We start from the raw sequence: 27,253 nt of genomic DNA, 5'->3' as shown, positions 1-27,253 counted from the left end.
ACAGAATCCGAAGCAGACTCCAGGCTCTGAGCTGTCAGCACAGAGTCCGATGCGGGGCTCGAACTCGCGGACTGTGAGATCATGATCTGAGCTGAAGTCAGACACTTAATTTAACTAGGGCCACCCAGGCGCCCCTAAATGTTTGTTTATTTTTGAGAGAGAGGGAGAGACAGAACATGAATGTGGAAAGGCCAGAGGGAGAGGGAGACACAGAACCCGAAGCAGGCTCCAGGCTCCCAGCTGTCAGCACAGAGCCCGACGCGGGGCTCGAACTCACAAACCGTGAGATCATGACCTGAGCCAAAGTTGGACGCTCAGCCGACTGAGCCACCCAGGCGCCCCAGGAGGAAAGTCTTGTAGCTTCATTTTTACGTGCTGCTCCGTCGCTTGCCTGTCCTGTTTTGAATAGTAGCTGCTCAGTTCTAGTGCTTTACAGGCATCTGTATCGTGGGGTGCGGCGCTTTGCTGGGTCTCCAGCGTGGCTGTCCTCCCTCCTCGGGCTCGCCATGTGCTCTTAGCAGAAGCCCCGGGGCTGGGGGTGTGCAGGTGCCTGACCCCCGTGTCACTGCTGCTGGTGCTCCAGTGTGAGTGGAGTCTGGTGCCCTTTGGGGAGCGCCCGTGTTCTGATCTTGCTTCCCCCTCTGCTTGCACACGCTCTTGGTGAGTCCACGGGCCCGGCCACAAGCGCGTGGTAGTAACAGACGGCACATTGGGGCCCTGCGTAGCCTCGGCGTGGGCTCTTCAGAGCCTGGCTCAGCTGAGTCACCTGGGGGCCCCAAGAGCTCTGTCACTCTGTGGTTTGCTCACCAGGTGGGGGTTGGACAGGGATAAATATTGCTTCATATTCTTTACGATGCAGTGGAAACATCCATTAAGAAACATGCTTTATATTTATGTTCAACATCACTGGGGAAAGCCTTGCATTTAGAACGTTCCTTCCAGGACAAGCCAGTCTGCTCCCCAGCGTGGGCAGACTGCTTTCCTTTCTTTAGGCTGGGAGGGTGATAATTGTTTTTCTTCCTGGCAGTGAGTAATAGAGTAAAAAAGAAATTGCAGCTTCTGAAAGGAGGGGGCAATTAGGGGAGAATGGAGCCATGACAAAAGAGTGTTGGCTTGCCCTGGTCAGACCGGTTTGCCACAGGAATGATGGGAGCGCACCCAAGCTCCTTGCCCGGGACACCCCTCCCCCGCCCCCAGTCCAGTCCCTGTCTGTCTGCCACCACTTTGCATGCACCAGAGAGCCACGGCAGCGTGCACACCCACAGTTATCATGCATGTTGCACAGCCACGGCATCTGTCTTCTCAGTTTGTTTCTGATTTTCAGGCATTTTATTTTTTTATTTTTAGCTTTTTAAAGTTTATTTTGAGAAAGAGTGCGTGTGTGTGAATGGGGGAGGGGCAGAGAGAGGGAGAGAGAGAATTCCAAGCAGGTTCTGTGCTGTCAGTGCAGAGCCTGATGGGGAGCTCAAACCCATGAACCGTGAGATCGTGACCTGAGCCGAAACCAAGAGTCGGACGCTTAACCGACTGAGCCACCTGGGCGCCCCAAGATTTCATTCTTTTTTTTTACGGCTGAGTAGTATTCCACTGTGTACCCACTACGTCTTTATCCATTCATCTGTTGATGGACAGTTAGGCTGTCTCCATATCTTGGATACTGTAGATAATGGTGCAGGTATGTGTTTATTTTCAGCCTCGTTGAGGTGTAATTGACAAAGTTGTGGGCTACGTGAGGAATACATCTTCGTGATATTTGTGTTCTTTGTGCAAGGATTCCTGCCATCTAGTGACGAGTACGTCCTCCACTTCCCATTTCTGTCCGTTCTTTTCTGAGTGAGAACACTTAAGTTCTACTCTTTTAGAAGATTTCAGTCACTGTGTTTATGAAAAGTAACTACTTTTTAAACAACAAGCACTTGGTAGGTGGGCCATGCTTATCCTGATGCACTGGATCCTGGTGCGCTAGACTGTATGTTCCCTGGCCCCAAGATTCTGGGCGGGGCTGCGGTGTGGGGACGAGGGTGGTCCTCGAGGGCAGTGTGGGGTGGAGACCTCCTGCCTCAGCCCCTCAGCCTAAATCTCACGTGGACTTGTGCCCTTCCTCCTCACCACAGGTGGACGGCTTGTTCATCATTGGCTGGATGTACCTGCCTCCCCACGACCCTCATGTGGACGACCCCATGCGATTCAAGCCCTTGTTCAGGGTCCACCTGATGGAGAGAAAGTCTGCCACGGTGGAGTGCATGTATGGCCACAGAGGGCCCCACAATGGCCACATCCAGGTGAGCGCCTGGGGCTCCCTTACATACAGTAGCCGAGTGCAGGCATGGGGCTGGGCTCCTCTGTCGCCCCCGGTCCTAGTGGCAGCGGGGGTGCGGTGTTGGCTGAGCTGGCTGTGGGGTTCCCAGCTGCAGGCCCGTGTGCACACAGAGCAGCAGACAGGGGAGGAAGTGGGGGCTCAGCCCCGCCCCTGGGGTGTGTTCCCGACGTGATGGTGCTGTGATGTAGCCCCTCAGAGACTCACTCACTGGGACCTGCCAGGGATTCTGTGTTCGGTCGGAACCGTCCTTTTTGCCATGATTCCTCAATGCTCCCAGGTTTCCTCTTTGAAAGAGTATCAACGTGGAATAAAACACTCTGCTCTCTGATAATGGCTTGGCGAACCGCCACCCCAGTGAGCCCGTGTGAGACAGCAGCCCCTTAGCTGTGCTGTGACGTGTCGCCTTGGAAAAGCCTCCCAGATGCACTGTCCTCTGAGGAGGAGGTGTGCGTCCAGGCAGCCCTGAGCTCCCTTCTTGGGACTGGCCACGATTCGGCAGCTCTTGGGCTTCCGTACGCGTGCGGGGGGTGTCTGTGCCGGAGAGGCTGATCGCGCTGCCCCGGCTGCCTGCCCGGCGTGCCGTGACTGACCCGTTCCCCTCTCCTTTGTCGTGAACCCTCAAGATTGTGAAGAAGGACGAGTTCTCCACCAAGTGCAACCAGACGGACCACCACAGGATGTCTGGCGGGAGGCAGGAGGTGAGCCCGAACCCCTCCGTTCGCGGGTTGACGTCGCCAGCGTGCCCCCTGTGAGAGGGTCGTCTCCCCTGCCCCGTCCGTCGGAAAGGGCACTGTGTGTGCGGGTGCACGGCCACGGGCTTTCGTTACCCGCCACCCCTGAGAACAGGCGGAGCGAAGAGAAGTAGTTTTCTCTGAGTGGCTCCCCTTTGCCCCTTTGGCGAGAGAGTCCAGGTGCTGTTGGAGATTCTTCTCGCGTGTGCGTGCGTGGGGAGACCGGACGGCTTTTCTGGAGCCTCTGTGTTCTCCCGGCAGACGGGCCTCGTGGCTGACATTTCCACGTCATGGCCACACAGAGGGGAGGCCTGTCTCTGAGCTTCACTCGTGAGTTTCTTTGGACTTCCTTTTATTTGCACAAGTAATTTCATATTGCCTTTGAGTTTCTGTGTTCTGAGGACCTAAGTTACACTGCCATTTCAAAACATCCTAAGGAAAACTTGAATTTTTAAAGTGTCGGATGCTCCCTGAACTGATGGTTATTGGTTGGGCCTGCATTTCTCAGTCAGGTTCTGAGTCCGGTCGCTTCCCTGTTAGCCTGAGAAGTGCAGGGAGATTGAACGTAAGCGCACACGTACACGCGTCTTTGTGTAAAGAGTGCACGCACATGCTCACTGGAATCCCTTGAAGGCGGAGGAGGTCCCTGTTTCCTCAAATATGTGGCACGTGATGGAAATGCTCTATTCTTTCACAACAGTGTCACCGACGATTGCATGTACGTCGCACGCACAACACGCAGGTGTTGCTGTAGTTCACGTTTCAGCAGAAGACGTCCGCGTGTTTCCCGAGAGTAGACGCTCCTCAGTTGTTGAGACTGTAAAGGGACCGTGCGGTGTGTTTCTGGAAGGACATATGCTGGGGTCGGGAAAAGTTCTTGGCCGCCGCCTTCTGTGTGTGGGCTCGCCAGTCGGGCAGTGGAATGGTATAACTTCGATTGTAAAAGCAGTGACACCAGTCCTTTGTGGATGGAAACTAGGAACGAGTGCGTGTGAGGCAGGAGCACGGCCTTGCTGGTCTCCTGGCCCTGGGGTCCTTTTGCGTTTCCCTTACCGTGACCTCAGCCGAGGCTGAGGTGAGGGGCATGAGCAAGGGCTCCCCGTGGCTCCTTCTCTGAACGTTAGGAAACATCCTTGCTTCTTTTTCTGCTTGATGTTTCTAATTGACTCGTAGCAGCTTATCGTCTGGGGAAATGAATCCTTCAAGGTGTGAGTTGCGAGTCATTTCTTATTCATTATTTTGTCTTTTGGTTTGATTTATAGTGTGTTTTTCTCCAGGAGTTTTTTTAATGTTTATGTGTTTTTAACTTTTATGTGGTCAGAGGTATCTCTTTATCCCCTGCCCGGCCCATCCGAGAGGATGGGCAGACCGTCCCCAGGCAGAGCGGCGGGACCTCAAGGTCCCCAGTGAGCCAGCCTGGAGTTGCTGTGGTGGGAGAGCTTGCCGTCTGGCCCTGTGGTCACTTTGTCCATGTTAGGTGCTCTGCTGTCTGCTGCTTGTCTCTGTCTCCTCTCAGCTGTGTGGGGATGGGGTTCTCCTATGGATTTGTGTGTCAGCCGGTGATGTCTTCACTTTCTCGTTCAGTCTTTTGGATCCAGAGGATGGCTCCAGGCTCCAGGGAGAGAGGACAGGCCGTGGGGGGGGACATCGCCATGTGTCCTGATAGCTCTGAGCACTGAGGCGAAGGGCTGAGCCCCGGACTCTGGCTGCCCTGTGCTCTAATGGCTGACGGTCATTTAAAAATCTGCGCCCTGGGGCGCTTGGGTAGCTCTGTCAGTTGAGCGTCGGCTTCGGCTCGGGTTATGATCTCACAGTTCGTGAGTTCGAGCCCCGCGTCAGGCTCTGTGCTGACAGCTTGGAGCCTGGAGCCTGCTTCGGATTCTGTGTCTTCCTCTCTCTCTGCCCCTCCCCTGCTTGTGCTGTCTCTCTCTCTCTCTCTCTCTCTCTCTCAAAAATATTAAATAAACATATGAAAAATAAAATAAAATTCTGGGCCCAGAGGGCACTTCCCAGGGGATTGAGAGCTCCTGGCAGCCAAGAGGGCTAGCAGGGGACCATGGCAGCAAGTGCAGTCTTCCCCAGGGACAGGGGAGTCCTCACGCCCCCAGGGGCCGGCCTGGCACCCTGCTCTCCTCCGTTCTCTCTGGCACCACAAGAGCCCGTGAGGGATGCCGGGCGGCTGGGCTGTCTGAGAAGTGCTAACTCCAGGTGCCCCGTGGGTCTCTGGCTCATAGACCGAGTCTTGCTCACCAGCCCTTCCGCTTCTCCCACCCAGCTCCAGGCCCGGGGTTTCTGCCCGCCGTGTGCACCTCTGAATGCCAAGTTCAGACGCGAGTCAGGCCGCGATGCCCTCAGCCTGCTCCTCATGGCATGCCCCGGGGGACCTGTGCGTGCTCCACAAACCGCAGCCCCTCTCCTGGGTCCTGTGAGCAGGGCAGGCTCCTGGGCCCACGCAGACTTGCCTCCTCTGGCCTCCGTCACTAGATGACAGCCAGGCCCAGCTGCCGTCTTCCCTGCCCACCCTCTGCCTGTCCAGCCCCCAGCCTGAGGTTTCTGGAAGTCGGGGCTGCGAGGAGGAGCAGAGATGGGGAAGAGAGGGGGGAGGCAGGATGGGCAGGCCCCACCCCTGAGATGCTGTGGGTGTCCGTCATCCCTCCCGACCTGGCCTCGCTCCTGGCGCTCTGTCGTGTGGAGAGGTTCTCGCCCTACATTCCTGAACGGGACGCAAGATGCTTTTGTTTTGCTTTTTTTTTTTTTGTCTTTTGTACTTTTTCACCTGAGCATTGAAATGTCACCTTCTGATCATCAAACACGAATTCATTGGAGCCCCACGCAGGGTCAGCCCCTGTGCTTGTCCTGTGTTATCCCTTCATGTTTTCCAAATTGTTTTTTTTATGTAATTACAATCTAACTCTATCTAATTTGGGTCTTTTTTTTTTTTTAAAGCTGTTTAGCTGTTCCAGAAATACTTCCCAGTCTCATTAGAATTGTTTACAAACTTCAGTTTGACCGCAACATCCCATCTGTCACCTGAGGTCTTTGACTCTATGAGTGTGATCCTCTCTCTTGCAGTCGGGCATGGGGTCTGTGCTCAGGTGTTTGTGTTTCCCCACTGCCCTCCTGACCACGTGCTCAAGTGACTTGCTCTCTGAGAGCCTCAGTCCTTACCTGTGAAACGGGGCCATGCAGTTACCCGCAGAACCCACATGAGTTGGAGGGCTGAGTAGGGCACAGCATGTGAAAGTCTTAGCACCAGGCCTGGCCATGGCCGCCTGGGAGAGACGCCAGGCTTCTTCCTGGAACTGAACTGCCTGAACTCTGTGCAAAAACCTTACCTGGTTTTTGGACCATACAGTTGTGGGATTGCCAGGTAAAAGGCCCTGAAGATGTTCCAGATTCTTGTTATGTGTCGTCTGTTTGCTGGTTCATGTTCACAACCCACCAGGGCGGGTAAGCCCCCTGCTTCCTGCGCTCCTCCCGTCCTTGACGGTGGCCCTGGTGGAAGCAAGGCCAGGGAGCACGTGGACTTTGGATGAGGTCTGATTCTGCCACCTACTCCTGGTGACATAGGAAGGGTTTCCGAAGGCCCACACCTCTGTAGGATGGGGAAGACGCTAGCACCTGTCTCCCGGGCTGCTGTGAAGATGAACACGATGGTTATATGGCGCCAGCACGTGGTGAGCAAGCTCTGGGAAATATTGTTCTTGTCTTCTGTGTTCCGGGCTCCTATGTTTTCCTTGTGCATGCACCTCTCATGAGATAATTGCATAATAAACATATTTCAAAGGCCTTTGTTCTGAGTAATTGGGCCTGGTTGCTGTTTCTAATGACTCTGACCTTTTCATGCAAAGTAAATAAGATTACGACTCCTCACAAGCCATCTTCCGTGGTATTTAGTTCAAGTCCGATTATTCACCATGGTAACATCAAAGTCCTTGCTCATTTATACTTCAGTTCCATTTTTATCTGTTGCTTATTGGTTTGAGTTTTTGAGGGCCTTTCCTCCATGAGTTCAGCCATTTGAGTGGAAGCTTTTGACTTTGGTAAAGTATAATTTGTCAGGTGTTTTTTTTTATCCCCCATATTTATTTATATTTGAGAGTAAGAGAGAGAGCGAGACAGTGTGTGAGTAGGGGGAGGGGCAGAAAGAGGGGGACACAGACTCCCAAGCAGACTCAAGACTCTGAATTGTCAGCACAGAGCCCGATGTGGGGCCCAAACCCACAAGCTGTGAGATCTTGACCTGAGCCAAAGTTGGATGCCCAACCAACTGAGCCACCCAGGTGCCCCAGTTTTCTTTTTTTTAAATGTTTGTTTATTTTGAGAGAAGAGAAAATGAGTGGGGGAGGGGCAGAAAGAGAGGGGGACAGAGGGTTCGAAGCAGTCTCAGTACTGACAGCAGTGATCCTGGTGTGGGGCTTGAACTCACAAACTGTGAGATCATGAGCCGGAGTTGGACTCTTAAGTGACTGAGCCAACCAGGCGCCCTGGGACAGGCAGTGTTTATTAAGATACAGAAAAATAACCGTAAAAGAAAAACCTTCACAAATTAGGGGCACCTGGGTGGCTCAGCCGGTTATGTGTCCAACTTCGGCTCAGGTCATGATCTTGAGGTTCGTGTGTTCAAGCCCTGCTTCGGACTCTGCATTGAAGGCTCAGAGTCTGGAGCCTGCTTCAGATTCTGTATCTCCTTCTCTCTCTCTCTGCCCCTCCCCCGCTTGTGTGCACGTGTGTGCATGCTCTCTTTCACTCAAAAACAAACTTAAAAAAACAAAAAAACAAAAAACATTGCCTATCCCTAAGTTACAAAGATTCTCGCTCTTTTCAGAAGCATGATAGCTTCATGCTATGTTTGGGTCTGTGGCCCATCCAGCATTATTTCTTGTGTGTGGTGTGAGGCCGGGATCGTGGTTCCTTTTCTCCACATGGCTGTCCAGTTGTTTGAGCATCATTTGTGAAAGAGACTTTTTTTTCATATTGTGTGGCTTGGACATACTTGTCAAAAATCAGCTGACGAGCTAAATGGGTCTGTTTCTGGGCTCTCCGTTTCATTTCATCGATGTTTTTGTCAGTCCCGATGCTCTTACCACCATCTTGATCACTGTGGTTTTCTCTTTAAGTCATAATGTGAGCTGGTGGAGGTCCTCCAACTTTGTTGTTTTGAAAGATGGCTTTGGATGTTGTAGGTTCTTTTCATTTCCATATGAATTTCAGAATCGGCTTGTCATTTTCTACAGAAATCCTGGTGGGACTGTGACTGTCATGGCGCTGAGTCTATCGATGGATTCGGAGAGAATTGCTGGCTTGGTCTGAGCCCTCCCGGCTGCAGGCACCCCTGTCGCGGAGGCTCATTCGCACCCTCTCGGTGCTGTGGTTGTCGGAGCAGGGGCCACACACGTGTTTCCTAACATGTGACCCCAGGTCTTGTGTTGTTTGAGGCTGCTGCAAATAGGATGTAAAAGTTCGTTTTCCAGTTTTGTGCTCCTGATAGAGATACTTCCAGTTGATTTGTATATACTGAGCTTGTGGTTTAGTAGCCGTGTGCTTCAGTCACTGTGGCTCGAGGTTAGGCAGTGATGTGTTAAAGCAACTGACGGATTATAGCTCTTCTGTATTTTGTTGTTGTTGTTAAATCTCTCTTGCTTCTGTTTGTAAAGCTAATTTTAGACGGTCATTAAAAATGCTACATTGAGTTCAGAACTCAGAGCTGGGGATTAGGTTAAATACACACCATGAAGTTATTAAGCACTAAATATCCTTCACATGGTTTGATTCCACAATGAATTACTGAGTTTTGAGGACACATGTTTATAGAACCTCCCTTCTTGCAAATAAACTTTTTGAACGTATAACATAGCTATGAAGGCACCTCCATTCTCCTCCGGCCACACCTATCTTGTTCTTCATCGGCAGCTGGTGAAAGCAGCTCGAGCCAGTGTCACCAGCACGGGGTTTAGCGACAAGAGTCCTGCAGCCCAGAAGCCTGAGGACCAGGCTTCGACTAGACACCATATCCCATGGCGGCCTCGGAAGCGAGGCTTATGTGGCTGCTGCCTGGGAGCTCCGGACGTGGGCTGTGGCCCCAGCCTTGCCTGAAGGGACCCCACGGTCCCTCTTGTTTCCTGAAGTTTGGGAAAGTGGGGGCCAGAGCCCCTTACTTTTCATTGGTGACTCACCCCCCAGGAGGGAGGCCAGGTCCCGGGAGACCACAGTATGGCAGCCCCTGTCTCTGGCCAGCCGAATCTCCATCCCATCCACCCCAGTGGGACTGTGGTGCAGGCGTGCCCAAGCTGTAAGATGCTGCATGTATCTGCTCAGTGCCACAGGGAATGGCCTTACGTGTGAGTCATGGTGGTTTTCATGACCGTGTTCTCTTGGAAGGAATTCCGCACGTGGCTGAGGGAAGAATGGGGGCGGACACTGGAGGACATTTTCCACGAGCACATGCAGGAGCTCATCCTGATGAAGTTTATCTACACTAGTCAGTACGAGTAAGTGCATCCTCCTCCGTGGGCTTTGTGAGCGCAGCCCTGCTGTGTGGGTACTGGGTACAGTCCCTCTCTGTGGGTACTGAGCGCGGTCCCTTTCCGTGGGCACTGTGAGCGCATCCTTGCTCTGTGGGTACGGGGTACAGTCCCTGTCTCTGGGTACTGAGTGCAGTCCCCTTCTGTGGGTACTGGGTACAGTCCCTCTCTGTGGGTACAGAGTGCAGTCCCCTTCTGTGGGTACTGAGCTCAATCCCTCTCTGTGGGTCCTGTGAGTACAGCCCTGCTCTGTGGGTACTGAGCACAGTCCCTCTGTGGGTACTGAATGCAGTCCCCCTCTGTGGGTACTAAGCACAGTCCCTCTCCGTGGGTACCGAGTGCACCCCTGCTCTGTGGGTACTGAGCACACTCCGTCCCTATGCACGCTGAGTGCAGCTCCCTTTGTGGGTACTGTGAGCCTAGTCCCCCTTCACGGTTACTGAGTGCAGCTCCCTCTGTGGGTGGTGTGAATACAGACCCTCTCTTGGTAGGTACTGTGAGCATAGTCTCTCCCGGAGTACTGTGAGTACAGTTTCTATCCTCCCCACCGTGCCTTACCTTGGTGTCTGTTTTCTGTCTGCTTTGTCGCCAGCATCCAGCAGCGGCGTGCTCTGACAAGCCTGGCCCGTGTGCCAAAGCCTCAGGGCATTTCCCCACGTCTGCTGGGGGAGGCTCCGCCTCTCTTAGCTGCTCTCCCTGCCTTGGCCTCTGCCCCTGGGCCCTGTCCCCGGGTCCCACGTAAACAACCCCTGGTGCAGCGAACGCCCCCTCCGCAGTCTCGGGTCGGCATCCTGTGCCGGGATGACAGAGCAGGAGTGGCATCCCCTCCCCCTCTGCAGAGAGCTCTACCCGCCACCGCAGCTGCCCTGCAGTGCCCGGTAGAGCGTGAGCCCCGGTGGAATCCGATGAGGTGTGACGTGTGCCCTGCGTGTGTTTTGAGGGGGCGACGACTGTGGCTCAGTAACGCGGCGTGCCTCCTGCCCCCCCCGCTGGCCTGGGAGGACCCTAACCGGGCTGTACCGGGCCGCCCTGCCCTGCCGGCCCTCCGTCACCAGGCAGGGAGGTGCGCGAGCTCTGTACTCTGCCCCCCGTCCCCCCGCCCGAGCTGCTCTCAAGCCACCTGTTCCCCCCACAGCAACTGCCTGACGTACCGCCGCATCTACCTCCCGCCCAGCCACCCGGACGACCTCATCAGACCCGGGCTCTTCAAAGGCACCTATGGCAGCCACGGCCTAGAGATCGTCATGCTCAGCTTCCACGGGAAGCGGGCCAGGGGCACGAAGATCACGGTGAGTCTGGCGCCACCCTGGCTACTCACAGTGGGCCCTGGAGCCGTGGCTTTGCCGGGGATGCAGATTGTCAGGCCTAGCCAGACCCACTGATACAGGATTTGCATTTCACAAGACCTCTAGGGGATCGGGAGCGTTTCTCAGGTGGCCTTACCCCATGGCACCCGGTCCTCGCCACACGCCAGAGTCCCTGGAGATGCTGAGAAAACACTGATGTAGGGCCCTAGAGATTCTGATCCATGGAGGGCGACCTGGGTGCGTGGCTCCGGGAGTGCCCCAGGTGACAGTAGGGCGCTGCCACATCAGAGCCCCCTGCGTTATTACACGGGCTCCCACTGCCTGTCCTGACCTCAGCAGCTGGTGCACACAGTCGGAGGATTGTTGAGCTGAAGGTGGCGGGGGGCGGGTCTTAAACAAATCAGCCCTCTGTCCCTGCCTCATCGACACCGGTCACACCGTGCTCCCCTGTCGTTTGCACAGCCAGGGCGCCTTTCTGGCAGGTGCACTGAAGCGTCCCGGGGAGGAATGCCTCTTCCTGGTTCTCACCAAGCCTTCTTCTTGAATCCTGGTCGGCCAGGGCCCCTGTGCTCTGGGAAGGCTCTTCGTGAGCAGAGCGCAGCCCTGGGGTCCCGTGCGGAGCTGCAGGGCCCGGAGGAGCTCCTGAGTTCAGGCTCAGGAGCGTTTGCGTCCAGGGCAGACAGATCTGGGCTGGCGCTCAGGCCAGGAGGGCCTGTGCGCTTCTCTAAGCCCCAGTTTTTTTTTTATCTTATCTTATTTTCTTCTATTCAGAGAGGGAGATGGTCAGAGGCAGAGAAAGGAGACTCTTAAGCAGGCTCCACTCTGAGCATGGTGCCCAATATGGGGCTTGATGTCACGACCGTGAGATTGTGACTCCAGCAGAAATCAAGAGACGTTTAGCCAACTGAGCCACCCAGGTGCCCCATCTAAGCCCCAGTCTTAGCCCCTCCAGACCGGGAAGGTTTTTACACCTGGAGGTCTCAAGCACACATAAGCCACTGTGCCAGGTTCCTGTGCACCTCACAAGGTCACTCGGATGCTGTCAGGTCCGTGTTTTCAAAGACCCCTTCACAGATGGGTTGCCTGCCGTAGGCACTTAGTTTTTACGGGCATCTAAGACGTTCTTACTTCGTAAGGAGTTGCTGCTAAGTCAGTGGGAATGCTGGAGTGAGCTCCTTTGGCCAGAGGCGTGCTGTGCTCTGAGCTGGAAACCGTGCAGCGTGTCTGTGCCGGTCTCTGAGCCCCGCTGACGGCCGCCCGCTCGCTCCTCAGGGTGACCCCAACATCCCTGCGGGGCAGCAGACGGTGGAGATCGACCTCATGCACCGCATCCAGCTGCCCGACGTGGAGAGCCTCCGCAGCTTCAACGAGCTGTCCCGCATCGTCCTGGAGGTTCGGGAGCAGGTGCGCCAGGAGCAGCAGCAGCAGGAGGACGGGGCCGAGGACGGCGAGGGCCGTGCCCCGCAGAGCCCCCGCGAGCCCCAGCGGGGTCCTGCCCAGCCCAGCGTGGAGCTGCCTGCCGAGAAGGGCGGGGGGCCTGCAGACGGAGAGGCCGCGGCCGCAGCGGCGCCTGCACCCGAGCAGCAGGCCCAGTCCGGGCAGGGGCAGCCGTTCGTGTTGCCTGTGGGCGTGAGCTCACGCAACGAGGACTACCCCCGCACCTGCAGGATGTGGTAAGGATGCCAGGGCGGCCGCGACAGGCCTTCCGGAGAGCCCCCCTGCCCAGCCAGCGTGGACGCGGGCTGTGGGGCCAGCGCAGGGCGTGCTGCATTGGGCGGGGAACCTCCGACGACTCTCTCTGGGTTCCAGCTCGGGCCCGAGTGGGCAGCGTCCTTCCCTGGGCTGCACGGCCACATCTCAGACTTCGGGGGCTCCTGAGCTCTCACCCCTGGGGAGCCTCAAAGGGGGCTTATTAGAACCGCCGGGCGTGAGGCCTCCTCTCAGATGCCTGCCATTGCACAGTCAGTCAGGGGAAGGGTAGACAACTGAGTCTACCGGCGGTGGCAAAGGTAGCCGGTGAGGAGGGGGCCCTCCCCAACCTGTGTCCCTAGAAGCCGGCTTGAGTTCACCTGGTGTCCTTGCCGGTGAGGCCTGTTGGGGGTCTCCCTCCGTCTCCTGCTGGACATACTCCAGCGTCGGTCCTTCATTTCTTCCTGTGGATTCCCTCCCAACTCAGAAAGCATGTGTAAAGGGCTGGTGGTGCACTGTCCTCCCCACAGGGGCTGGGAGGTTCCCTGACGCAGGGCCGGCTTCCTGCTTCTTGACTCATGTTCTTAGGGTTTTGTCTCAGGCCTCTCCCTTCATCCGCCCCGGGCCCAGCCCTGGAGGACACATGAGGAGACCCTCGCCCCAGCCCTAACCTTCAGGGCTGCTGGAGCTGAAATGACCTAAAAGGACAGACTCGGGTCCTCGGTCACATTGGCCGCATCCCCAGCCGGCAGCCTCGGGTGTGTTGGGCTCTGCAGGTCTAGAATGTTCCATCATTGCAGGAAGTTCTCCTGGACCATCGCCCTAGGGGACGTGTTGAGGGAATGACCCGTCCCGTGGCATCATAGCCGCTTGGCTTCCACGTGTGTCCAGTTATGTGCAGAGGTCTGTTGCCTTGAACCCTGGGCCCTGTGACTGGCACTGCACGTGCCCACTAGAGTGTGGGCAGGGCACTGAGCTCCCCGAGGAGGACTGAGGTGTCTGCATGGGCTGGGCGGCTAAATTGGTTCTGAGCGCCCAGTGCCCCACCTGCAAGCAATTCTCCATGATGCCAGCCGGTGTCTGCCACTCGACTGGGTCCTGACACTGTGCACCCAGGATGATGTCAGACCCTGCAAGACTGCCCCGCCCCCTCAGCCACCTGTTACCAGTCCAGTTTGTCTCCGTGCTTCTGACCAGCCAGCTGTAGGTCGGGGATTCTGCGACCCCCTCCTCGTGTTCAGTGAATGTGCTGGGGCGGCTCATGGAAGTCAGGGAAACACTACATTCACCATCTTGCTGAAGGCGGTGACAAAGGACATAGATGGACAGCCACACGACGAGATGCGTGGGACCCTGACCCGCCCTGGGACTGGGGTGGACGTGTTCCCCCAACTGGGAGCTCCCTGAACCCCATACTGTGGGTTGTTCTGGAGGTTTCCTCCTGTAGGCCTGGTCGGTCATTAGCTCCGTTTGTAGCCCTCTCCCCTCTCTGGGGGATTGCGGAGCAGCCGAGGATTCCAGGCTTCTGATCCACCTGCCATCCGGGAGCCACCTCGGTCACCTCCTAGTGTTCTTATCCCCTCGGAATAATTTACGTGGGTTTCAGGAGCCCGGCTCCAGGAACCTGAGCAGAGATCAGCGTGTGTTCTGTTGTCTCCCACTGGGAAAATCAATTCCATTTCTTCATGCTGCTCAGTTGTCACCAAAGTGGCCGAATTTGGGTTTTCCTGGAGGAGGCATGCAAATCGCGTTCCGGTAGGATTTCGACCGATGTGAATTTATCAAAGGTCATGAAATAGGGCTCTGCTGTCCTTAGGAAATGGAAAACTCGTAGTGTTTTGTGGCTCAGCCATGGCTCCCCAGGGCGCTCTGAGGCCAGCCCTGCGGTGGACACGCAGGACCTGCTGAATATTGGGCTCTGTGACCTGGGAGGGGCGTGCTGCGGTCCCTCCTGTTCGGTTCTTGTGTCTGCGAGGCCTTGCCGCCGCACCAAGTCAGGACCTGGCCTCCCTGTGGCCTCTGGTGCTGCTTTCCCACGTGAGGTTTTCCCCAAACACCCTCCTGTGCACACCCTCAGGCACAGGCCTGCTCTCCTCTCCCGCCCAGGGGAGCCTTGGTGTGGGGGCTGGAGGTGGGGGCCCCAGGAGATGGGCCCAGCCCCCCATCCCTATTACCTATCTGTAGGAGCCCCAAATTCTTGGCAAGAAAGACGTAAACGTAGCTTAGTCTGACCCTGGTCTTGAAACTTGAAACTTGGCCTTACGGAAATCTGGATGTTCTGCCTGCTGGGTTCGTGACAGTAAGTCTTTATTGATTGTATTTGAATCGTTGATGTGCTAACATAAGCATCCCTGGAACTAAGCCTGGTTACCTGGGCCAGCTTTGTGAAGGTGTCCTTTGGGACAGCGGTACGTGGTTGGGGCTGCTGGAGACCCTCTTCCTTTACCCGCGTGAGCCCAACCGTCGGCCCGTGGTTTGGTGCATTGGGCAGTTAGGGTTGCTAGGTGGTCCGGGCAAGACGGGCTCTCGTGGGCCTTGAGGCCTGCAGCTTCCTGCTGGCGGGAGGAGGGGCTGGCAGGGGCGCGGGGGGGCGGGCGTTGCAACAGCCCAGGCGGACAGGGCAGGACTGGGGCCCGGTGCACTCCTTCTGGGTCCCTCTCATTCCCTCCCCATGCACTTTTCCTCTTGTCTTTGTTCAGTTTTTACGGCACGGGCCTCATCGCCGGCCACGGCTTCACCAGCCCTGAGCGCACTCCTGGAGTCTTTATCCTGTTCGACGAGGACCGCTTCGGGTTCATCTGGCTCGAGCTGAAATCCTTCAGCCTGTACAGCAGGGTGCGGGCCACCTTCCGGAACGCAGAGGCGCCGTCCCCACAGGCTTTCGAGGAGATGCTGAAGAACATCCAGTCCCTGACCTCCTGACGGGCCACTTCCTGTGGGGCGGCTCCCGGGGCCCCGGACCCTGCCGCCCCGGACAGGAAGCAGCATGCACTTTGGAGATTCGGCCTTCTGACCAGAACACCCACCTCGTAGGAGTCTCGGCCCAGCCACCCCAAAACTCTGTACAGAGTGTGCGACGTATGCCTGTGTCCTCGTCAGTAGCTCATGGGAAGGCTGACTGAGCTTGTCTCACAGAAAGAATGACCCAGGACAGAACTGATGGAGAGGGCTGGCTGCACAGTTTTGTGAACGACTCAGCTGGAGAAACTGGGTTTGTCCTGGGCCTGCTGAACGTTTTTTTGGGTCAGGCAGAGCGACCCTGGGGGCTAACGATCGGGATCATGTGTGAGGCGAGTGACCGTGGCTGTGGTCTGGCCAGGGTCTGGGGCGAGGGCCTCTGTGAGGTGAGCGTTTTACAGCCTGGGTGGGGCACAGGGTGTGCAGTGAGGGAGCTCCAGGGGGTCGGGTGTATCAGGCCAGGACCCTGGACTGAAATTCCTGTGTCTTTACTAACCTGCTTGGATTTTGGACAGAAGCATTTCACCTCTGATTGGCTTGTGAATCAGCGCAGTGGGGTTAGTGATACGGGTCAGTAGGAAACGTCACGGTGGGCCTTTGGGCAGCTTGGAGGCCCTGGCCTCTCTCCAGCTTTAGAATCAAGACCTTTGCGGCAGCCAATTCGAGGCAGGGCATTTGTTTGCACACCCCCCCATCCACCTCCTGCACATGCTCTGGTGTCAGAACCCTGAGCTGAGCCACTTGTCCCAGAACCTTCTTCAGAATTCTGCAGGGCCACATCTGAACCAGCCCTGCCTTTTCCCATTTGCTTAGTATACACAGGTGCTGTTCTCGGAAGTGTTAAAGCAGCAGAGTGGTTGCACAAGATGACTTTGGAGCCCCTTTGTGGGTAACAGGGCAGCTTTCTAGAAAAGTCACCCCATACATGTGGAATGCACTTTGGAGACCAGGGCATCTCGGGATCCTCCAGTGTGGAGACCCTGAGCATGGACGCTTCTGCCGGTGGTGTGCCCGTATCCCATGGACACCTGCGTTTGGGGACCCACTGTTGTAAGGTCTCTGCTGACCTTAGTGTCTCCTGAAGAACAGAGCCCTGAATGCACGTAGACCCCCAAGAATTAGCTCCTGCTCCCGCTTCCAGCCTGCAGAGAGCTGTCACCATGCTCCCCTTCCATGGCAGGCGCTCCACCGCGGCGGGGGGCAGACTTCGTCCCCCTGTCTGTGGCTCGTCCCTGCCGGGTGGACTGTGCTGAGCCCTTGTGCTGGGGCCAAGGGTCCCCAGGGAAGGGGGCAGCTTTGTGGTGCCTTCATGTAGAGACCAACCTGAGATGTCCCATGAAACATGTCCTGTTTTCCTGACGAATTTCTCCCTGACTGGCCTTGTTTTTTTTTTTTTTTTTTAAATAAAAATCCCTATTGCTGTAGCTTCAGTACATTTGGCAACTTTGAACTTCCTTTGCTTCCCAGAATCATAGAATTGATAAGCTCTGGGGCCCGGCCCCTAAAAGGCAGACTTTCTAGGAGGTTCTGTCCAGACTCTGACGCGGGAAGGAGGCAAGTGGAGAAGGCGGGGGGGTCCCTCCTGGCCGGCTGTCGGAGATGCCGAGCTCGCCCCTCACATGCTTCTGGTGGGACCTGGAGTCAGGCTGAGGCGTGGTCTGTGTTCGTGTCTTCCGCAGGACCAAGCAAGCCTCCAAGCGTTCCCATCCCTGCCCCTTGTGGCTGCTCCCGCATGGCAGTAACCACATCCGCGAAGCCTCGGGCAGGACGGGGCAAGGCCCACTGGGTGTGTGGCCGCTGTGCGTCCCACTTTGCCCGAGCCTGGGGCTCGCTCGGAGGCTCATTCTGAGGTTTTTCCACCTGGGCCTCCCCTCATCCTTGAAACCCATTTGGATCGAAGATGAACCTTTCTGATGAAAAACCAGTCTCAAACCCAGACTGTGGGACCTGCCTCTGGAGCGTGGGCCTTTTTACGTGGTTTCCACTGGCAGTGGCTGTTGGCTACATTCGCACCGTCCCGTCTCTGGTGTCAGACGGGGGCCTGTGGGGCCGAAGGGTGGGCAGCGGCCTGGGTAATGCCAGGCGGGGTCCGTGGCGGTGGACGGTGAGAGTGTGTCACCTGCGCAGCCGGGGGCCCAGAGTACGTGTTGTTTCCCACTTGGCGTATCCGTGGCCGGTTCTGGTTTCCAGTTTGTAGGTGAGTGTGCAGGGTCCGTGCAAACCAGTCCCAGCAGGCGCCCCTTCCGGCAGAGTGCGCACCCCACTCGTCAGGGCGGCTTCCAGCCCGTTAATTTGTTGCAGGTGAGGATTCAACAAGGCTGAAGTTGTGGTTGGAAGCCTAAAGGCAGCTGGGGTTTTGATAAAGCAGGTCCCAAAAAGGAACCTGAATGGCCCAATTTAGGGGCTGTCTACGCCCTTGTGGAGCTTGACTGGGGGAAGGTGGCAGGTGGATCCGGGTTGGTCTTTGGACGTTTTCCCCCGGTTGATGTCACCTTTACTCGCCACCGAGCTGCCGTGACACCGGGGACGTCTGTTGTGCTTTATGGAGGCAGGAGCCTCAGGTGTGTCTGTGCACACCTGGGCATGTGCTGTTCTGGACTTGACCCGGAAGCACGTGATTGAAGGTTTCAGATGTGAGTCTTTGGATTCCTCTGTGTTGGGGCTGAAGGCTCCCTGCATAAGGCTGCGGCAAACGGCCTTGATTTCTTGCCTGTGCGAATCGGGCCTGGCGGTCTCTCTGGTTACGCTGGCCCGCCCAGCTTAGACCTGCAGTGTCTGCTGCTGGGGAGCAGGTTTGGAGGCCTGGTGTGGTGGGAGTTCCAGAATCCTCCCTCCCACGGTCCAGACGGGGCCTCGCTTCCTGGCCTCACCCCTCGGTCCCTCTGTCTGGGCAGCTGGCTCCCTGTGGCTGTTGCTCAGGGTCACAGCCACCCGCCGTTCCCTCCTTCCCTCCCTCCCCTCTCGTCCTGATCCAGGCGGCTTGGGTGGGTGCCTGTACCCCCGGCGTTCCTTCTGGTCAAGGCGGAGGGTGGGAGGGCTGCCACGGTGGCCTACGGTTAGGAGCAGGCCAGGCCTGCGTTCCCACTTCATGTGGAACAGACTTCGAGCCGGAGCCACCATGGCAGACTTCCTCTTTCCCTGAGAACCTGGCGTGGTTTACTGCTGGGGCCTAGTCGGGCAAGGCCCCTCCGTCAGCCAGCTGATCCGCTGTGCTCGACAGCTGCCAGCTGCCATGTTCGGGGCTGGATTTCTATCTGCGGGCTGTCCGGGTGTCTCGCCCTGCTGGGGTGTGGTCACCTTGTAGTGCTCCTGAGCGGTGATGCAGAAGAACCTGTCCAGTCCCTTTACTTGGCCAACTCAGTCACGGGATTCCTGGGATTTCTGAGCCCCTCGTGCCCACGGTGTCTGCTGTGTTGAGGACGAGCGCCCCGTGTAGACTCAGTGCTTTGAGGAGGTTGTCCTGCAGTGTGAGAACCTTTCACCCCGTCTTCTGCCTTCGTGCTCCAAGTGCTAGGAATGCTTATGGGAATGTTCTTGTGCAGCCCTCCCTGGCTTGAGGCTAGCATGCCCCAGTCCGTGGCCAATCCCAGTGCTAACATACGCTGACGTCCCTGTCTTTATGTTTGGGAGATCCGGAATGTCACCTGGCTACACGTTCTCAGAAGCGTTGAGTGAGTAGAGAAAGCCATGACGCTGTTGGTTTGCCTGAAGCTGTGCACAGGGACAAGACAGTGCCAAAGTACCAAGTGCTCGGTGGCGTGGGCGACCAGCGGCAGCACCGAGGCTTGGTCCTTTGTGTGCTCACAGGGAGACCAACCAAACCTAGGAAGGGTTCCGAACCTGTGCTTTTTTAGTCTGATTTTACTTTTGGTTGTTATTTGAGATCACATAGCCTACTTGGAGAAGAAGCACATTTATGCTGCTTGATCTTCAATTCCCACGCCCTGACAGCCACAGGTGAGGTGTGGGGAGTCGCTGTCCCCCCCAGGCCTCTGCTCTGGTGTAGGGTGGGCTGGAGCAGGGGCCATGCAGGGCCACGCCCCGAGGAGCCACTGCTGTGAGCCTGTGCCCAGCGTTGTCACCGGATGGGACCTTGTGGGGCTGTTTCTCCATAAACCAGTTTTTGAAACCTTGTTGTGTGCTTTGTAATTGTTTCTCTTGGGATGTGATCCAGAGCCATAAACAATATGAGGTGGGGGGCTGACAGCCAAAGGAGGGGGCTGGATCCTGGCGGGGTTGGGGGGCCCTCTGGGAGCCTCTCACATCAGGACTTGACTGAGTTTTGGTTTCTCTGTCGTGGAATGAAGCGGTAAGTGATCCCTTGGAACCCAGACCACGGTAGGTCTCTGGATCCCTCTTGACCTTGGCTTGATATATGGCCCCATCCCCGAGCGGTAGCCCAGAAGGAGTGGGAGCCACTGTGGGATTTTCTTAGACTAAATTCAAAAAGAGTTTGCTTTTTCTGAGAACAGGATAAGATTGGCTGAATAGAAGAGGGCTGGGGCTGTGCTCTGTGGTGGGCACACAGCTGAGGATCTCGTTTTCGGGTTTGTTTTTTTCTGTTTGTGAAAGTTATCTTGTGAACAGTGCAAGAATTTAATACAGGAAGTACAAGAACCTTCTGTTCCCACTCGGGCAGGAGCACTCCCCTCCTCTATCTGGGCACTGGCTTAGGCCCACTGGTCCCCTGGAGGAGGGCTGGCTGATCCTTCCCCCCCAGGAGGCTGTGGCTGGCAGGGCCCTGGCCAAGCACCGTGTGTGTGTCATGTATCTCCCTGTGCTCCCTCCTGGGGCCCTCTGTAGCCTGGCCTCTGCTGGGGGATTTAGGGTGGCTGCATGCACGTGTGACACCAGCCAGCATGACTTGAAAATCCATGAGTGCTGGAAGGCTGTCTTCCCAGCACCTGGTTTTTGGAAACAGGGCTGCAGGGGCCAGATGCTCTGCACACGTGGAGGGCAGTGCCTGCAGCCCCTTTCTCCACCCATAGGCCCTTGTGTGGATGTCCACCTCTGGGAGGAACAGGTGTTTCTTGGGGAGCAGAACCAGAGGGAAGGAGGTAGTGGACTGCCCTCATGTGTTGGGGGGCCCTAGAGGGAGGTCTCAGAAGCAGACCCAGCCTTCCCTTCCCAGACGGTCTTGCTGTCCTGCAGTGACCCAGCCACAGACCCAAGATCTTTATGGGGACCAGTCCCACTGCTGGCTCAGCACCTCCTGACTCCTAGGGCTGCTCTGTCCCCAAGCCCTAGCTGCTTGTTTGGAGCTGGCTGGGTGCTCAGTCTCCCATGTGTGTGTGGGGGCATGGGGTTCTGTGCTGGGGCCATCCGATGCTGTAGGGCATTGAACATCCTCCCTGATCTCCCCATCATGGCAACCCCAAATGCCTGCAGACATGGCCGGTGTCTCCTGTGGGTCGTCACCTTGTGGGGAACCATGGGGTCAGTACCTACACCTCCATGCTCCACACGTGGTGCTGAACGTTGTAGACACAGCAGTGAACAAGAGGCAGGGTCTCAGGCCTGCACAGGTCACAGCACAAGATGGTCCCCCAAATGGGCCTAGGGGCCTCCCTTGGACACTCGGGGGTACCCTATCAGAGTGTGGTCTATCCCCTGTGTGGTGGAGTGTCAAGGCCAATACGGAAGCAGGCATATGGACTGTGGTGCCTGGCTTGGGTGATGCCTGGCCCAGTACCTATAGGGCCTAGTCTGTGGGTGAAGTGCTGTGTCCTCACCCGTCTCCCTCGACCCAGGAGGGACGTCACTCCCGGACCTTCGGCAGGGGCCCGGGAGCTGGGTCTCTGGTGCTCCGGAGTTTTGGCTTCTCCTGGTACCGGTGCTACCGTCCCTGGCACCCTTGTCCTGGCCCCTGGTGGTCAGGAGAAGGCGAGGGCCATTGTGGGCAGTAGTGCTGCCTGCCGTTGGGCCCGTGGGGTGGCCGGGTGTGCAGCTCAGCACCACCAGGAGTTTAGGGAGGGAGATGCCTGCCCAGCCCTGGGATGCTGAACCACGGCCTCTGGGGAGAGGGTTTGAGCATCCATAGCTTCCCAACCCCGCTAAGGGTTCTGGTGCTGCATGCAGCACACCTCTTCCGCGGCTGTCCTCCATGCTGTGTAACAACTATCTCCTTTCCCAGTATCTTGGGAAGAGGGCTCAGAAGAACATGTTTTTTTTTGTTTTTTTATTTTTTCAACGTTTATTTATTTTTGGGACAGAGAGAGACAGAGCATGAACGGGGGGAGGGGCAGAGAGAGAGGGAGACACAGAATCGGAAACAGGCTCCAGGCTCCGAGCCATCAGCCCAGAGCGTGACGCGGGGCTCGAACTCACGGACCGCGAGATCGTGACCTGGCCGAAGTCGGACGCTTAACCGACTGCGCCACCCAGGCGCCCCGAACATGTTTTTAGCAAATAGCTGTCCCTTGCTCTTTGGTGACAGATGGTTGAGCTGTCCTTTTTCCTTTTCTTGGTTAGGTTCGTTGTGATTTATGTGAATGTTTAGTGTGTGCACGCAGCTGTGAACAAGCACCACAATTGGGATAGAGTCCTACTCCCCTTTCCAAGCCGCGGTCGCTGGTTGGCCTGCATCCCGTGGCTCTGCCTTTCTCAGAACGTCAAGTTTCCAGAATAGAGCCACAGCACGCAGCGTGCCAGTCTGGCTTCTTTCACCATCTCCCTCCAAGGAGCCTTCTTAGACTCTTTTCCAATACTCCCCGTGACCTTTGAATACCATAGATAACACCGTGTGCATTACGTGTGGGTCTGTGTCTCTGCATGTGCGTGTGCTTGCATTCACACAGGCACAGGTCACGTGGTGTCCCAGGGACAGAGGGAGGCCTGGGTCTTGCATTCAGAGCCCCCAGGAGCCCTGGCTGCCAAGCTGAGAAGGGACTGCTGGTGGAGGTGGGAGGCATTGCGCAGGAGGCTGCCGTGGGGATTTGGGTTAGAACAGGCCTGGCCTGGGAAGTAGATCTGATTTGTCGTCTGGGTGTGCTGCTTGCGGTCTCGGGAGTCCCACCTGTTAGTGACTCGGCCCTGGGGCCCACCTCAGCAGAGCGCTGTGACCACTCTGGACAGCAGGTGCCCAGACACTGGCTCAGGGATGCTGTCATCTCCGCCAGGGAGCCCTAAGCCTGCAGGGGATGGGGCAGGTCAGCCCCTCTGCAGATTGTCATTCAGAGAGCTGCTGCTGGGCACCCCTGTGGACCAGAGGCCAGTGAGTACCTAGACCCAATTCCTGTTGTCTCCTCAGGCTCCTTCCAAGACCTGGGATGGGGACAGAGGCTACGGAGTCCAGGTAGATGGCCCTTTTCACCATGGAGCTTCTCTGCCCTGCTGCCAACATCCCATAGTTCTGTTGGGACGCAGGCTTCCAGAGCGCCATGGGCATGGGGAGACCTGGTGTGGAGCCCATCCCAGAGGACGCTCTGATCTCATGGAAAGCACTAGGACATGGGTCCTTGGTGCTGGGCTGAGACAGTGACAGGCATCTGGAAATGAACAAACTCTCTGTGAGCCTGGTTGTCTGGCTTGGGCTGCGTCCCTCCTATGGCACTCTGATGATGGTAAGGGTGGTGGTGGTGGCATCTCAGCAGAGTGCAGAACACGGTGAGGGAGAAGGAAAGGGAGACCAAGGTGCTGAGGGTACACAGCTCACTGAAGAGAGAGCTCCAGAATGGTGTGGTTGGAGAGGCAGGGACAGTAAGGGGTGACAATGGAGCCTGTGACCCCACAAGGAAGGGTAAGGATGTGGGGCAGCAGACTTGTACAGAATAATGCCCACCAGTGGGGCCGGTCACATGCAGGGCCCCAATCTGAGTGAAAAAGTGAGTTCTGCCTCCAGGGAGCCATTAACACAACATACTGCAAGAGTCTGTGGCACCTGGCATGACCTTGACCCAGACTAGGCTGAGAAGGGTTACTTCAAGAGACCCCAAAGTGTTCCTAATGAGGGACGTGAGCGTGTGACTCTTGATCTTGGAGTTGTGAGTTTGAGCCCCACTTTGGGTGTAGAGATTACTTAAAAAAGAAAAAAAAAGTTTAGGGGTAGCTGGGTAGCTCAGTCGGTTAAGCATCCGAATCTTGATCTCAGGGTCCTGAGTGCAAGCCCTGTGTTGGGTTCTGCGCTGGATGCGAAGCCTACTTAAAAAGTTTGAAAAAAATATTTTTAAATCTTGTTTTTACCCAACCCACGGGCTTAGCTTTGTAGAACCCCTTTCCTGAGCCTGTCATGGGTCAGTCAGGCAAGGTTATCCTGTGATAGCAAACTTCAAAACAAAATCACAACTTCTGGGTTAGCCACAATACAGGCTTTTGTAGTCACAAGGTTCTCAAAGATACAGACGTGGACAAGCCAAGAGGAGTGGGAGGTTGCAGTACCCCAGCCACAGCCCTGGCGGCAGCGCTCTGGTGGTCCTGAGGACAGTGTCCTTCCTGCTGGTGGCCTCTCCCTTGTTCTGTCTGCCCACTGGGGTGGGCATGTGACCTGCCCCTTAGGGCCCTCTGTCTTGGCAGCCAGCTCTGTCATGTCACACGGGCATCCCCACTTGGCCCCACCCCTGCTTGTAACTGTGGGTCAGGTCCTCGTCTGGAGTAGAGGACAGGCCCTTTTCTCTGACTACTAGAGGAGGTCCATATCTTTGGGAAACCCGGTTTGGAACAAGGGACCGTGCAAGAACATGGACCGTGCCTGCTGGTGTTTGGAGATGCGTCACTCCTCTTGCCTGAGCCCCGGCAAGGCTGTGGTCGCCCTCCTTCACTTGTTCTACACCTGCCCAGGGCTTGTCGGTTTGGAAAGCTTTGTAGGTGCTCACTTAGCCCCGTGCTGTTGCAGCCTGCCCCCCCCCCCACCTCCCCACATGCAGGAGTGGCTGGGGAGAGTCCCCTCTGCCACCAGCTCTCTGAGGGCACAGCTGGCCCTGGACCCAGGCTCTGTGCCAGATGCAGGCGGCACGAGGCTTCGTGACCATCTGAAAGAGCCCCTCCGGGCCGCAAGGGATGGTCACAGGGGTGGCAGGAGGGGCCTGTCCTGGCTGATTTCCCTAAAAGCCAGTCCTGAGCTAGGACCTGCAGGTATATTATTGGGGAGATGACCTGGGATAGGGTATGGGGAGGTGAGAAGCAAGGGGCATTGCAAAGGGCATCATCAAGGGAGGGGGGCAGCAGTGTGGGCAGCTGGGGTCCGGTCCTGCAGGGAAGCTGGGGGGCAGTATGCAACATGCCACCTGCGGGCACGAAAGCTCAGATACTTATCCACGTTCCCTGTCATTGCTGAGGGCTGCTCCCAGGGGCATTAATCCTGACACTCCTGGCCTGCCCCCAGACAGGGGTCTGGAGACTCTCTGGTGGCTGGGTGTCATTTCCGGGCAGTTACAGGAGCTGACAGCCATGGACACGTGGGTGCTATGGGGATGGGGAGGAAGAGACACACAGATGCTGGCCATGGCTGCCTCAGTGGCCCAGCATTTCAGCATCCCCTTCAAGCCAGGCCAGACTGTTCCCTCTGGTCTGGTGGCTCCTGCTAGCTCGGTGTGCTCCTATGCAGGTCATATAAGGTCGGGAGTGGGGACGGGCCCAGGGGACAGTGCAGGTGGAACACAGGCCCACTCATCATGCTCTCAGCCAGGGATTCTCGGTTGGTGACCTCACTGCACAACTACCCCATGATTCTGGGACATAGAGGTCTCTCTCTGTTCCTCCTCCTCCTCCTACCTGGGGGTTTTGGAAACAAAAGCCAAACCGAGAAATGTTTAATGGCCGCAGGCTTCTCTGGTCTGACTTCTCTCCTCTGAGGCAGTGGCAATAAGCCAAGCTCTGCCTTAAGTGGGTAGGGAAAGGGAAAATACAGGGAGCTGCCACACTTCTGTAATGACAGGCTGACCTGCCCGGGAGGCTCACACTGTGTCTGGTCTTAAATCTCATCTTCTCCAACGTCCTGTGGATTGGTTCTATGGCTCTCACTATTTTACAGATGACACCCAGGCTTGGAGAAGTGAGGCGAGCCGCCTGATAACACACAGGCAGGGCCAGAGTTGGGAACAAGCTCCTGTGACTGAGCACTCAGGTCAGAGTGGGCAAGGACTGCTTTGGATCGCTGTGTGGTGATGGATTTGCTTTCCTGGATTGCAGTTGTCCGTGTGCAGTCACTACAGTGACACATGCAGTGCACCCACCGCATGCTGTGGGGTCTGGCTTCTTCTACACTGTTGTGGGTTGTGGTTGTGTAGTATTCGTCATTGTGTAGTGTTCTGGTTTCTTTAATCTTTTCTCCTGCGAGTGGACATCTGTGGCATTTCTGGTTTGAAGCTGTTAAAAGTTGCTTTGGCTGGGTTTGTGTGTGCCTTCTGGTGGACTAAGTTCTTATTTCTTTGGAGTGTATACCTGGGCAAGGCACTGTTTGGTTACAGGCTATTCATTCAGATGTTTAGGTTTTGTAAATATTGCCAAACGGTTTGCCAATAGTTATTTCAATTCTGTGAGCAATGTATGAGGGTTGCACCTGCCACATCCTCAATAAAGCTGGCGTTTGTTAGACCTTCTAGCCACTCCTGGGGAGGGGGAGGTGATGGGGGCAGGGATGAGCTATTCTTGACATGAAACAGCAAGACAGTGTGCCAGAGCTTCCAGAAGGCATGAGCCTGCCTTCTATGCTGTAGTGATATTCCTGTCGGCTCAGAAGGAGAATGGAGACTCCAAGGCAGGCGGGCAGAGACAAGAGAGCTGTAAATAAAGTGCTAGTTTAGTAGTGAGATTCCTGGACAATTTTGTCATGAGCTATTAATAAAGAGACGTGACATTACTTACACAACACGCAGGGGTGATGTTTGAACTATGTGGCAGCTAATATGGCAGGGGCACTGCCCAGTGAGCTTGGATGCCGGCCAAACAGCATACATGTGAGCCCTGGCTGGAAGTTCAGCCCTGTTCATAGGTTCTGACCCTAACAGTTCAGCAGCGGAGCCAAGAAACCTGTGCAGTGCCGGGCGCATCCTGTTCGCTCCACGGCTAGGAGGCAGCCCATCGGGGTGCCGCCCATCAGGGTTAGTTACTCGTGTTGGTTTGGGCAAACACAGGATTAACGGAGATTACAGTCGGCATGAAAATACTAAAAGGTGGGGGTAAACTCGTTTGCAAGAGTTGGAAACTGGAGTCTGGGATAAAGCAGAACAACACGGAGAGGCAGACCTCATCCGGTCTGTAAAGACACGCGGCCGGTCTCGCGTCCAGCGACCGCGCATAGCGCGGGGACTCGGGGCCACGGCAGGCCGGCACCGTCGGGACCGCAGCGTCCAGGCCTGGGCCGGCTAGGCGGCCACCACGTGAGATGCAGAGCGCACCGCTCCGTCGGAACTTGAGAGAGGCAACCGGCGGCCTGAGGGCGCCACGAGTTACGCCCGGCCGGCGGCCACTGCCTTTTCACCATCCAGCGCCGGAGACCCGGGCAGAGATTCTGAGCCCCGCTCCAGCCCGGGAATCCAGCTACGCTCCGCCTCGGTCCGACCTGCCGACCCTACGTCCTCGAGCCCGTGCCGCCAGGGGCCAATCAGCCGTCAGATCAGGGCACATACCTAGAAGACGGCGTGTGATTGGCTGAGCTTGGGCCAGTCAGCGGCGCCGTCGGGCCGGAAGAGCGGGACCTGGAGAGGCCGGCCGGCGGAAGGGGCGGGACCTGGGGGGTGGGCGGGCCCGTGCGCGGCGTGCGTGTGCTCGTTGGCTGCAGGGAGGAGC

The 27,253-nt window shown here is 56.6% G+C and overlaps 1 protein-coding gene across 1 annotated transcript in view; it reads left to right on the top strand.

The window, feature by feature from the left end:
- The window catches only part of FBXO31 (F-box protein 31), a 45,812-nt gene extending 26,150 nt beyond the window's left edge, over window positions 1-19,662 (top strand). Inside the window, exons 3-8 of the mRNA XM_040443278.1 lie at window positions 2,115-2,282; window positions 2,944-3,018; window positions 9,433-9,542; window positions 10,711-10,864; window positions 12,155-12,555; window positions 15,271-19,662. Of these exons, the coding sequence (XP_040299212.1) occupies window positions 2,142-2,282; window positions 2,944-3,018; window positions 9,433-9,542; window positions 10,711-10,864; window positions 12,155-12,555; window positions 15,271-15,493 (1,104 nt within the window). The 5' untranslated portion in view covers window positions 2,115-2,141 and the 3' untranslated portion in view covers window positions 15,494-19,662. The remainder of the gene's footprint in view (window positions 1-2,114; window positions 2,283-2,943; window positions 3,019-9,432; window positions 9,543-10,710; window positions 10,865-12,154; window positions 12,556-15,270) is intronic.
- The last annotated feature ends 7,591 nt before the right edge of the window (window positions 19,663-27,253 follow it).

This window comes from Herpailurus yagouaroundi, unplaced genomic scaffold (assembly GCF_014898765.1).
Source record: "Herpailurus yagouaroundi ecotype Mexico unplaced genomic scaffold, PumYag 190, whole genome shotgun sequence".
NCBI classification, from domain to species: domain Eukaryota; kingdom Metazoa; phylum Chordata; class Mammalia; order Carnivora; family Felidae; genus Herpailurus; species Herpailurus yagouaroundi.
The sequence above is the reverse complement of the archived record's forward strand: the minus strand, read 5'-3'. Positions and strand labels throughout refer to the sequence as shown.